Source organism: Podarcis cretensis (assembly GCF_951804945.1).
Source record: "Podarcis cretensis genome assembly, chromosome: 14".
NCBI classification, from domain to species: Eukaryota; Metazoa; Chordata; class Lepidosauria; order Squamata; family Lacertidae; genus Podarcis; species Podarcis cretensis.
The window spans coordinates 14,829,098-14,841,565 of NC_137183.1; the positions used below are offsets into that span (position 1 = coordinate 14,829,098).

General features: G+C 46.1%; 1 protein-coding gene across 2 annotated transcripts in view; it reads right to left on the bottom strand.

Moving 5' to 3' along the window:
- Positions 1-9,743, bottom strand: part of LOC307202869 (NAD(P) transhydrogenase, mitochondrial-like) — a 75,181-nt gene extending 65,438 nt beyond the window's left edge. Inside the window, exons 1-2 of one of the 2 annotated variants that reach the window (XM_079953202.1) lie at positions 9,617-9,743; positions 6,198-6,388 (exon numbers count right to left, since the gene is read on the bottom strand). In XM_079953202.1, coding sequence (XP_079809328.1) covers positions 6,198-6,336 — 139 coding nt within the window. In that variant the 5' untranslated portion in view covers positions 6,337-6,388; positions 9,617-9,743. Of the gene's footprint in view, positions 1-6,197; positions 6,393-9,616 lie in introns of those variants that run through there. The other variant, XM_079953203.1, reaches the window with a different exon arrangement.
- Between the last annotated feature and the right edge of the window lie 2,725 nt (positions 9,744-12,468).

Below are 12,468 nucleotides of genomic sequence, written 5' to 3' on the forward strand. Positions count from 1 at the left end.
CTACCGAGAAGGCCCTCTGCCTGGTTCCCTGTAACTTGGCTTCTCGCAGTGAGGGAACCGCCAGAAGGCCCTCGGAGCTGGACCTCAGTGTCCGGGTAGAACAATGGGGGTGGAGACGCTCCTTCAGGTATACTGGACCGAGGCCGTTTAGGGCTTTAAAGGTCAGCACCAACACTTTGAATTGTGCTCGGAAACGTACTGGGAGCCAATGTAGGTCTTTCAAGACCGGTGTTATATGGTCTCGGCGGCCGCTCCCTGTCACCAGTCTGGCTGCTGCGTTCTGGATTAGTTGTAGTTTCCGGGTCACCTTCAAAGGTAGCCCCACGTAGAGTGCATTGCAGTAGTCCAAGCGGGAGATAACCAGAGCATGCACCACTCTGGCGGGGCAGTCAACAGGCAGATAGGGTCTCAACCTGCGTACCAGATGGAGCTGGTACACAGCTGCCCTGGACACGGATTTAACCTGTGCCTCCATGGACAGCTGTGAGTCCAAAATGACTCCCAGGCTGCACACCTGGTCCTTCAGGGGCACAGTTACCCCATTCAGGACCAGGGAGTCCTCCACACCTGCCCGCCTCCTGTCCCCCAGAAACAGTACTTCTGTCTTGTCAGGATTCAATCTCAATCTGTTAGCCGCCATCCATCCTCCAACCGTCATTATAAGAGAACAAGGGAGGTGAGTCCCGGCACCTCTTTTTCTATAAAAATAGTGATTATACCCCAAGTTTTTTGTAACATATCTATTATTTATTTATAAAACTATGCTAAGTAACTTTAAATATGCAGTGGAATCTTGGTTGTCTGACACTTTGGAAGCCGAACAATTCGGAACCCAAACGCTGACAATCTGGAAGTGAATGCTTCTGTTTTTGAATGATTTTCAGAAGTCAAACAGCTTCCATGGCACGTTTTTACATTTTCAACGTTCACTTTGCTGACAGCTCTTTTATTCTCGGTTTTCGAACATTTGTGAAGTCGAACGGACTTGCGGAACAGATTATGTTCGAAAACCGAGGTTCCACTGTATCTATTCCATTGATACCACTTATACTGTTTCGGTGAGAATATGGTCCAGAAGCTCATTCAATGTAAAGGGCTACAGATAATCGGCAGACTTTGAACACATAACAGTTTTACAGATAGCAAGTCTCTAATATCCAGTCAACAATGTCCTAACATTGTTTAGAAGCTACCGGAAGGGGCAGGGGTTCACTGCCAACACTGCCAACAGTGCTTCAGTGACTCTAGTATAAAAAATGAAAACATGGTTGAGCTCTCTAGATTCAGAAATATTGTGGGAGAATTTTGCTGTTCAGTACTATGGACTTATCTAGATTAGAGTACTATGGACTTATCTAGATTAGAGAGGTAAGAATGCATTCGTTTCCATTCCACATTGCATACATCATGTGCAACACTGTTTCTGTTCTGCTACAGTTGGGATTCTGCCAAAAACTACATTATTCATTTTGCTCTGTGCTGTGGTGAAATTACAATGCCACTGTGTTATTCTATCCCATTAACTTAAATGCAAAGGAAACACAATGCAAACTGCAGGGAAGCATAATGACCGCTCCCCGCATAAAACGGGGGGCGCCCTTTGCGTGGACGCGTGCAGCCCCTGAATCTGGAGCGGCTCCATCAGCATAGGCTTGGCTTCACCTTCCCTCAGGTGGGATACCTGGAGGTCTCCGCCTACCTCAGTCAGTTGTCCAATCCCGCCTGGGGGAAGCGTTGCCAAGGAAATCAAGCCAGGTAGGGGAGGGATTACCTGCCCACACAATAGAGGGAGGATCTTACCTGGGAATCCTCACTTGGCTCCAGAGCTTCTCCCACCCTACACACCCTCAGTTAATGCCTTATTTTGCAGGTTAATTTTTCTTCACAGGTTTTGCAGGTTATCTTTTCTTCACAGGTATGCAGGCGCTGCTACATTAAGGTCGCTGTTAAAGCGCTGGAAAGGAATTTCCCTACATTGGCAGGTTTCGCCTTTCCCGTAGCAAAATGTCACAACTTTGGCGGTATCAGGCCTTGGGCGAAATCCTTTAGTCCATCTTCCTCTTTGCGGCAGCGATACCAGGGTTCCCCGTTAAAGGGGTTTTCTGAAGGGAGGCTTTGACCGTACGCCGAAAGGTCATCATTGCTCTCCCCTGCGGCGGCGGCGTAACGGGGGCGGCTATCTCTGCTTGAACATATGTTCTCCAGAGCCGGCCCATCCCCCCCCCACTGGATAACCCTGATGCTCCCTAGGTCCCCGGCTGGGGACTGGGGAGGGAGAACGCCCAACGCCTGAGCCAAGGTCTACCCACATTTGAAATTTAATAAAGTTGTGGCCAATTTAATCCCATAGCACGTTGTCTTGAGTCGTTATTTCACATGACGGGGGGGGGGCGCTCGGGATCTGGGGACTCCGCCTGCCCACGCAATCAATTACATATTGTTTGTGGACTGAAAGCAACAACAGGGAATACGAATTGTATTCGCTGGATTGATTTCCATTCTCGACATGGGGCGAATAAGTGAACATTGGCAATTTCTGCTCCCATTTCTGTTTTCCTCAGAGTTCCTTGACATCCCTAATGCACGCATTGTTGGACTACAACTCCCATCATTCCTGACCATGCTGCTTGGGACTGATGAGTCCAGCAACATCTGGAGAGTCCTCCCAGGATACAGAATGAGGGATACATACTGGTAATAAAAAAACGCTTAAATTTAATATTGGCACTCAGAAAGCAGGTTAGTCTTATAAATAGTGCAACTGTCATAATCTATTAATCACTATTGACCATTGAACTCCATGAAGACTTTCCCCCCTCATTTCTAAAGGATGAGAGTTCCATTCTTAGCCATTAATCAATATCCTCCCTGTCAGAAACCAAATGCCTTATCTGCCATTGCAGAACTGTTTTCATCTGTTTTCTTTTTTTAATTATGACTACCAAGCAAGTAACCACGACCAATAACACAACTTAGGAAGCTATTTGAAAAATGTGGAGTTCAGAAACTAACCTGATGATTATGTTGCAAAGAAACCCAACTCAGATTACACTGGAGAACTGTTAAATGTCATGTGTCTTTGAACAAAGTTTGGCTGAATCACGGAGTAATGTTACTGAAACCCTGATGACTGAGATGTACGTTCTATCCTACATTCCTCAATAAATAATAGGGGGGAAATGCCAGTTGCCTCTCTAATAGCACAGCATGTAATGCAGCTCTTTTTGAACTTTTAAGACCCAGGACCTGTCTTCAACATTCATTTGAGGATCCATTTCTTGCTTTTTAAAACATGTTTTTTTGTGGAGTAGTAGTGCTGGTGTTGTGACCCACCATAGATCAGGCCGCAACCCAGCAGTCTGTCCTGACCTGCCTGCCGAAGACCAATTATTTAATGCATGTTTTGTTTGTGAGGTACAACACAGTGGCTTTGTGTTCTGGGCTTTAGGCCCCAGTTCCACCTTGTTTCTTGAGGAAGTTGCTTGTTCTTTGTAACTAGCAAACAGCAGCCATTTCATAACTAGCCATGGCCCCATGACGGCCATTTTGTGTTGGTGCTACAAAAGTTTTCAGATTTCCAAATGAGCCCCCAAAGGTTAGCAACTCATACTTTATCCAATCCTCAAAGGATCCATTATATCATTCCCGTCTGAATTTTCCAGACATCTCCTTCAGGTTAAAGGCAGTCCTTTCACAAGATAGTACAGACTTGACCTATTTGCCTAGGAAATATTGCTTGTGGTTGGCATTTTGTAGAGGCCATGTTCCCCTCCCAGAGGGAGACCCAAAAAACATGGAGGATGAAAGCTGAAGCTGGATTAAACCCCAGCTGGGCAAATGGACTGAGGTTGTTTCATCTGTGTCAGTTTCAAACTCCTTGAGGAGAGAAGATACAACCAGGCTTAAAGATTGTAGGGGATAGTGGAGGCTAGCACCTCAGGGCTAATGGGTAAAGGACCCCTGGACAGCTAAGTCCAGTCAAAGGTGACTATGGTGTTGCGGCACTCATCTCGCTTTTCAGGCCAAGGGAGTTGGCATTGGTCCACAGACAGCTTTCTGAGTCATGTGGCCAGCAGGACTAAACGGCTTCTGGCGCAACGGAACACCATGACAGAAGCAGGGACACAGGTGGTGCTGTGGTCTAAACCACTGAGCCTCTTGGGCTTGCTGATCAGAAGGTCAGCAGTTTGAATCCCCATGACGGAGTGAGCTCCCATTGCTCTGTCCCAGCTCCTGCCAACCTAGCAGTTCGAAAGCACGCCAGTGCAAGTAGATAAATAGGAACTGCTGTGTGACGGAAGCCAGAGCGCACGGAAACGCCGTTTGCCTATGTCAACTTTTGTGCCTTCCATGTTCCCCAGGCACTCTGGGGCTGCTTCCAGCAAAATATGAAAAATAATAAAATGTCAGGCGTTAAAAACTTTCCTGAACAGGGCTGCCTTCCGATGTTTTCTAAAAGTTGTGTAATTCTTTATCTCCTTGACATCTGGTGGGAGGGGGCTCCACAGGGCAGGTGCCACTGCCAAGAAGGCCCTCTGCCTGGTTCCCTGTAATTTTACTTCTTGCAGTGAGGGAACCGCCAGAAGTCCCTCAGAAGTGGACCTCAGTGTCTGGGCTAAAACCCACTGCTGAATGTCAAATGTTATATTAGGCCCTCAAGTGAAGAATTTTCCAATGCTTTTCATGGTCCCTGTCAATGGACTGTGTGGTGCTATCAGTTTTGGAAATATGGCAAAGACTCTCCTCCCTGGAAGAGAGGGGAGTGGTTGTGGGCGGGAGCCCGAGCACCACCCCTAGCAGGGGGCGTAAGCCCCCTGCCTCCACCTCACCTGGCTGGCGCCCACGCCCCCCCGGTAGGCATCCAACCAGGTGCCTCGGAAGGGGCGTGTTCAGCAGCCTTTTGCTGCAGCGCCAGCCTCTCCCCGGCCTCATTCTTCGCCGTCATCTCGTCGCGAGTCAGGAGTCATCGTAGGGAAGAGCTCAGCCACGAGGTTTGGAGTCGAGGGGTGTTTGTGTGTGTGGAGGCTGTCTGGTTCCTGGCTTGCCTTTTTAAATTTAGGAGGCTTGCGTGCGCTCATTGCTTTACTGCTTTTAAAAACCTAGGCACCCAAGTTTGCCTTGCTGTCTTACTGTGTCCTCTTTTCTGTGTAAAAACCTACATTTAACCTTTTATGTTCCCCCACTCCTTGTGCTGGATTTGTTTGGGCGTTTTAAGTGCGAATTACCTTTCTTAAGCTGCAGCTTGTTCCTTTGCCCAGCACATGATCACTCCACAACCAGCGTGGTCTGAGTGTGAATACCGTCTTACTATCTCCCTTGACTCCTCACTTTCCTTCCCCGGCCTCTGCCCTGGTGGCTGTGCGTTTTAATTTAATTTTGGCCAGTGTGCATGTATGTTTTTTCCCCCTCTATTGCCCTTGCCCGTCCGATTTCCTGGCTGGTCTGGGTGACTGAGTGGGTTTGCCTTACATTTTAATTTGTTGGCCAGGGTGCTTGTACGTTTTCCCCCCTCCCTTGCCCTTGACTGTTCCTCTCTAATTTTAAGTCGTGTGTGTGTGTGCTGGCAGCGTGTGTTTGTGCCTGCCGTTTGTTGATTTATTACTCTTTTAGTGTGGGTTTGATTTACCCTGCCATCCCTTCCATTGGTACCACTTAAATCGGGAGCCCCCTCTGAAATTTTAAATGATGCCGGGGCTTAGAATAGACTGTGCATTTAAACCTCACCCCTCTTACTTTATCTAAGCCAACCCCCCTCTTCGCTTGGCGTTTGGGGGAAGAAATAAGGCAGGGCTTGGGGGGGACAATTCAGGGTTTCTGATCAGGGAACCATTCCTCAGCATTGTACATTTATACGTTTAGAACCTTTGAAGGTGTACCTTTGCCTGGTTCTTGTCATTGGCTTCACTTGCCAGTACAGGGTCCCTAAAGAAAACCGCTTTTAAACAAAACAAAACAAAACAAAACAAAACAAAACAAAACAAAACAAAACAAAACAAAACAAAACAGGTTGCGGCTTATAGAACCTCACTGAAAAGTCCAGGCTAACCCACGGTTTATATTTCCACTTCATTTTGGCTCACTGTAAAGGACAATATTTTTCATTATAGATGCCATCGAAGGAAGAAGAAAAAGAGGCTTTCGTTTTCATATTATCAGTATGAGAAAAGTGTTTTTGGACACTCAAGGACACACTGTACCTTTTGCCGACTGGTCACTCCATAAAGTAGGGAAAGTTTTGAAAGAGTGTTGTCCAGTTGATGGCTGGAACGTCCTTGTGTTTAATGCCAGCAGGAAGGGCAATGAAGAGTTGCTAGCACATCGCACCAAGCCTGCCATCTTGGCAGTTCCAGAGACAAAGCACTCTGCACTTGATGTTGGTCCAGTTGCCCTGCAGGTATACAAGTTTTTAATTACCTTGCACTTAGTTCATGCTATCCCTCAGTGAGGCAGAACTGCAAAGTCGCAAATGCTTGAAAGTCATTCTGGAAATATGTGTATCTGTGAAATTATCAGCTGCTAAACCAGATTTTTTGATTCTAAAAGCAGAGGCTACAGACATGTTGGCAAGCCCAGGAACCTGACATATAATCAACTTGCCTCAAATGTCTACTAGGCTGGGGAAAGATACCCAGGAGTTTCCTACAGCAATTTGCCTGAAAGGAGCAATTAATGCAAAACTACAAGCTAGCAAGTTTCATAGACTCTTCCAGGCCATAGATGCAGCCTGAATTGAGAGATATTCCTAATTACAAACAAATTGGGCACATGGATTACAGTTAAACAGGCCATGATTTAAATTGTAAAGGTCAGCAAAGTTATTGGATTTTCTTTAGGCTAGCAAAATGTGGAAACTCTTACAGAATAAAACCCTAGTATACAAAAGGAATTATCCAATCATACCAAACAAGAGTTTTGTGGCTTATTCTTTCCACTCTTTGCCTGTGCTTTGGACAAATGTCTTAATTCTCAAGCAGATACATGAGTGAAATGAACCCGTGAGTTCCCGTGAAGAGAAATTATTTTTAATAGAAACTTAAACTGTACCGATGTCACAGAAACAGATTACACACAGAGACACATGTTCATCCTCTGCACAATGACATTTCTACAGAGGCCATTTTCAGCTGCTATGAAGAACCTCCATTTTATTTCTCAGGATCTGTCAGGGGGGAAGACACACGCCAGGTGTAGGCCTTTACAACAGAAACGTGTGATTCAAAGAGGTCAGCAAACTTTGCTGAAGAACAGTTGAGCTGGGCAAGAAGCCAGATCTGACAAACTGAAGATCATGCTAGCCTTACATAAATTTTAGAGGAGTTTGTTTTGCTTCAGGTCAAAATGAAAATAAATTGTTGAAATGCCCACTCTGAAGCTCCCTTGCTCCTGTCCTTAATCTTAGATCCAAATTGATTTAGACACGAGATGCATGAACTTAATTATTGCGTGTTCCACAAGGCTCATTCAGGTTGTGCGGCAAGATGCTCTTCTGGCTAAATGTCTGGAGATTAGGGGTTGGGTTGGCTTTGAGTACAGAATCTAGCAATCTCTGAGAGCTTTTTGGGGGGGCGGGGGGAAGCACACCAGAAACATTTTCTCATAGTGTTTTCTGCGAGACCCTGCACATTGTGCAAAGGGTTTTTAAACTCATGTTTGTGTCACAGCTGACTCATAGGAAGCTTCGGAAGGAGACAAAAGCCAGGAGTCAAAGGACCAGACTGAAACTCATCTAGTAATGTAATAGAGGGGGAATGTGGGGAAGCACAGTTTTCAGAACAGGAGCAATGACATCAGACTAACTGACAAAAGCCACATCCACAGCATGCATTTAAGGTGCTGATAAGCCACTTTAAACAGTCATGGATTGCCCTAAAGAATTATGGGAGTTGTAGTTTGTTAAGAGTGCTGAAAGTTGTTAGGAGACACCCCCACCCTACACCCCTCACAGAGCTACAATTTTCAGAGTTCCCTATGAAGGTAAAGGTAAAGGTAAGTTCAGTCAAAAGGGACTATGGGGTTAAAACCGCTTCTGGCGCAAAGGAACACCGTGACAGAAACCAGAGCGCATGGAAAAACCCTTTACCTTCTCACTGCAGTGGTACCTATTTATCTACTTGTGCTGGTGTGCTTTCAAGAGCCAGTGTGGTATAGTGGTTAAGAGCAGTGGACTCGTAATCTGGTGAACCGGGTTCGATTCCCTGCTCCTCCACATGAAGCTGCTGGGTGACCTTGGGCCAGTCTCTCAGCCCCACTCACCTCACAGAGTGTTTGTTGTGGGGGAGGAAGGGAAAGGAGAATGTTAGCCGCTTTGAGACTCCTTTAGGTAGTGATAAAGCGGGATATCAAATCCAAACTCTTCTTCAAACTGCTAGGTTGGCAGGAGCTGGGACAGAGCAACAGGAACTCATTCCATTGTGGGGATTCAAACTGCCAACCTTCGATCAGCAAGCCCAACAGGCTCAGTTGTTTAGACGACTGCGCCACCCATGTCCCTCCCTATGAAGAGGGATTGATTGATTGTTAAACCACTCTGGGAATTGTAGCTCTATGAGGGGAGGGAGGAAAGTGATACCCAGATCAGGACCATATTGGAGACAAGGTTCCAAACTATATCTCACTCACACAGGCAACTTGCCAATTTTTTTTTAATTTTTTTTTAAAAAACAGCAGGTATAGGCACAGATACAAATATTATGTATCGCCTAGTTTGACAAGTCATAAAACAAAAAATCCAGGTGGCTTACGAGCAAGTTGTATGTGATAATCGTACAATTGTCCACACCTTATATACAGAGAGAGAATGTGGCCATGGACCTTTTAAGCACCTGAGAAGTATAGAATAATGTTGCCAAGGTGCCTGAAATTCTGCATCGGGAAAGGTTGAATTCTAAAATAGCTGCAAATAAATTTCCTAATTCCTATTAAATTACTACCATACACGTAACCCTGGGGAATTCAATGGGATTTACTCCCAGGTAAGGAGTATAAGATTGCAAGCTCAGATTGTTTCTGTTAATTATGAGGAACACCAAAAAACTAGGCTCACCTCTCACTAGAAATCCCATTCAGCTGGGTTTTGAAACTTCAAGAGCATTGCCCATTAATGTTCACAACAATAAGGGGTAGGAACTTGCTTTTTCCATAAGAAAGAAAGATGAAATTTCCAGGATGCTGAGCGCACCACACACAAACCTACTGAGAGACTGTCTTTCTGCAAGGCACTTCATTGCAAATACCTGCATATTTCAGAGGTGAGCCTTTCCCTGGCATTACAATCAGGTCCCCAAGTCAAATTAAGCCCGGGTTTCACCTGTAAGGGCAAGAAGGTTTTCTCCTCTTCAATTTCCCCTAGGTAAGAGATTTAGTTCAAAGCTGCTTTAGCTTTCCTCCAAAGTGGGGAAGGGATGTTGTGCTGTGTACTCTGAATGAGAGATGACTTTGGCCTTCGTCTTCCCCCTCTGCTGTGGCCTGCCAGCCTCCTGACCGCAAGGGCAGTGGGAATAAGCCAAGGGAGAAAATTCCTCTGTCTGTACGCTTAAGCCAAGGGGTTTCGGGACTGTTAGAGGGACAGCTAAGGTGCATGGCACACAGGCTGAAGAAAAGCTAGCGAGAGACTAACCTGAAATTATTGGTGTCCTTAGGAGCTCGCTCTGTGCTTGTCCCCCATGGCACACAAAAGGGCAGCCCCGGGGGACTGACTGTTTAGTGACCTTGCTTGCTGAGGAAGGGAGGGCATCTGTGTGGTCTATAAATAGGGGCCATGTGACCCCAAAGGCACATTCCACTTGGCACTGACGGCATGGAGACTCTCAGAGCAACACACACCAGGAGCATGCTGGAAGGTTGCCCACAGGACTTGTATTTCCAAGTCTCCTTGTCACGACCGGGAAGTACAATCTGGGCAAAGTGGGCAGAGCACATGCAGTCAGTGCAGAAGGTCCCAGGTTCAATCCCCGGCATCTCCTGATTCCTGCTTGGCAAGGGGTTGGACTAGATGTAATAATAATAATTTAATAATAATAATTTATTATTTATACCCCGCCCATCTGGCTGAGTTTCCATAGCTGCTCTGGGCGGCTTCCAATCAAGTGTTAAAAACAATACAGCATTAAATATTAAAAACTTCCCTAAACAGGGCTGCCTTCAGATGTCTTTTAAAGAGAAGATAGCTGCTTATTTCCTTCACATCTGAAGGGAGGGTGTTCCACAGGGCGGGCACCACTACTGAGAAGGTCCTCTGTCTGGTTCCCTGTAACCTCACTTCTCGCAATGAGGGAACCACCAGAAGGCCCTCGGCGCTGGACCTCAGTGTCCGGGCTGAACAATGGGGGGTAGAGACACTCCTTCAGGTATACAGGACTGAGGCCGTTTAGGGCTTTAAAGGTCAGCACCAACACTTTGAATTGTGCTCGGAAACGTACTGGAAGCCGATGCAGATCTCTCAGGACCGGTGTTATGTGGTCCCGGCGGTCACTCCCAGTCACCAGTCTAGCTGCCGCATTCTGGATTAATTGTAGTTTCTGGGTCACCTTCAAAGGTTGTCCCATGCATTGCAGTAGTCCAAGTGGGAGATAACTAGAGCATGCACCACTGTGGCAAGACAGTCCGCAGACAGGTAGTGTCTCAGCCTGCGTACCAGATGGAGCTGGTAGACAGCCGCCCTGGACACTGAATTGACCTGCGCCTCCATGGACAGCTGTGAGTCCAAAATGACTCCCAAGCTGCGCACCTGGTCCTTCAGGGGCACAGTTTCCCCATTCAGGACCAGGGAGTCCCCCACACCCACCCGCCCCCTGTCTCCCAAAAACAGTACTTCTGTCTTGTCAGGATTCAACCTCAATCTGTTAGCTGCCATCCATCCTCCAACCGCCTCCAGGCACTCGTTGTCCCTTCCAGCTCTCCAGTTCTATGATTTTATGATTCTATGAAACCCTGGAGAGCTGCTGCCAGCCAGTGCCAATACTGCTGTGGTAGATGGGCCAATGGTCTCACTCAAGAACACAGGGTGGTGCCTTGTGTTGTGTCTCTGTTTTATTTATATTCTTATAAAATTATTATTATTTTTCACTGCAGTGTCATAAAAATATCAAAGTGGTTTACAATGCAATTAAAAAATAGTATTTCCTATGTACTGGTCTCGCCACAACACCAATTCTAACTTAAAATCTCCTGCATCTCTTGATCCCTTATTGCAAACAAACCCCTTTCCTGGTGTTTGGAGAAAGAGGAGGATGAACTCTGGCCACCAAAGGAAATTGAAAGGCTGACCTTTGTGGGTAAAAGACAAACACCAGATTTTTTTATTACGTCTTCTAACATTCTGCCAAAGGGCTTGCTTGCAGGCTTTGCCAAGGACAAATGAATAATCCATTTACTACAACCGCATCCCGAATATAACGCTGTACAAACTCATGGTAGAAATATAATTTTATTTTTATGTGCTTCGAGGATGGAATTTTACAAGATGATTAACTTTATTCTAAAATAACAAGTGGATGAAACCAACATTGTTTGTGTATTAAAAGAACATCTGTAACACACTTAGCAAGACTAGACTTTTCCTTATGGTGATTAATGCTCAGATCAAGTATTTCCTATAACAATTGGCCACAGAAATATTAGTACAAGCAGCCTGAAGGAGGTAGATGGGGATGCCTGTATAATTCTCTTTATTGCAAGGTTTTTCAGTTTAGCCTTCTTTATTTCATAGTAGCTAAAGCAAACAAGCAGTAGATAAATTTGGATGCAAAAATGTTAGCTAAAACCCTGTTATGGACACAAACCTTTTATGCAGATATGCCTTCATAAATACAAAAGATCCATAATCCCTATACTAAATGAACATTACAAGTTCGGGGACTCTCCTCTGGCAGAAGTGGTTCGAGGGTAGTGCTTGGCCGCTGGTGAATTTTCGAGGTAATTTTATTTTCAAAGTAAACTGATGTAGAAATGTGGAGAATTAAAAATTGCTTCACAATGGATTCACATTTGCGTGGACAGGCGGAGTCCCCCCAACCCCAGGCGACTCCCGAGTGGAATAATGACTCAAGACAACATGCTATGGGATTAAAATAGGCCACAACTTTATTACGTTTCGGATGTAGGAAGACCTTGGCTCAGGCATTGGGCGTTTATCCTTCCCAGTCCCCAGCCAGGGATCTGGGGGACATCAGGGTTATCCAGAATGTGTGGGGATTGGGCTGGCTCTGGAGAATGTCTGTTCAAGCAGAGAGCCCGCCCCCCATTTCGCGTTGGAGGGGAGACCAATGACAACCTCTCGGCATATGGCCAATGCCTCCGCTCAAGACCCCTTTAAAGGGGAACCTTGGGATCACCACCGCAAGGGGGGCTTCACGCCCCCCCCATTTAGACTAAAGGATTCCGCCCAAGGCGTGAAACCGCCAAAGTTGTGACGTTTTGCTACAGGAAAGGCAAACCTGCCAATGCTGGCGAATTCCTTTCCGGCCCTAC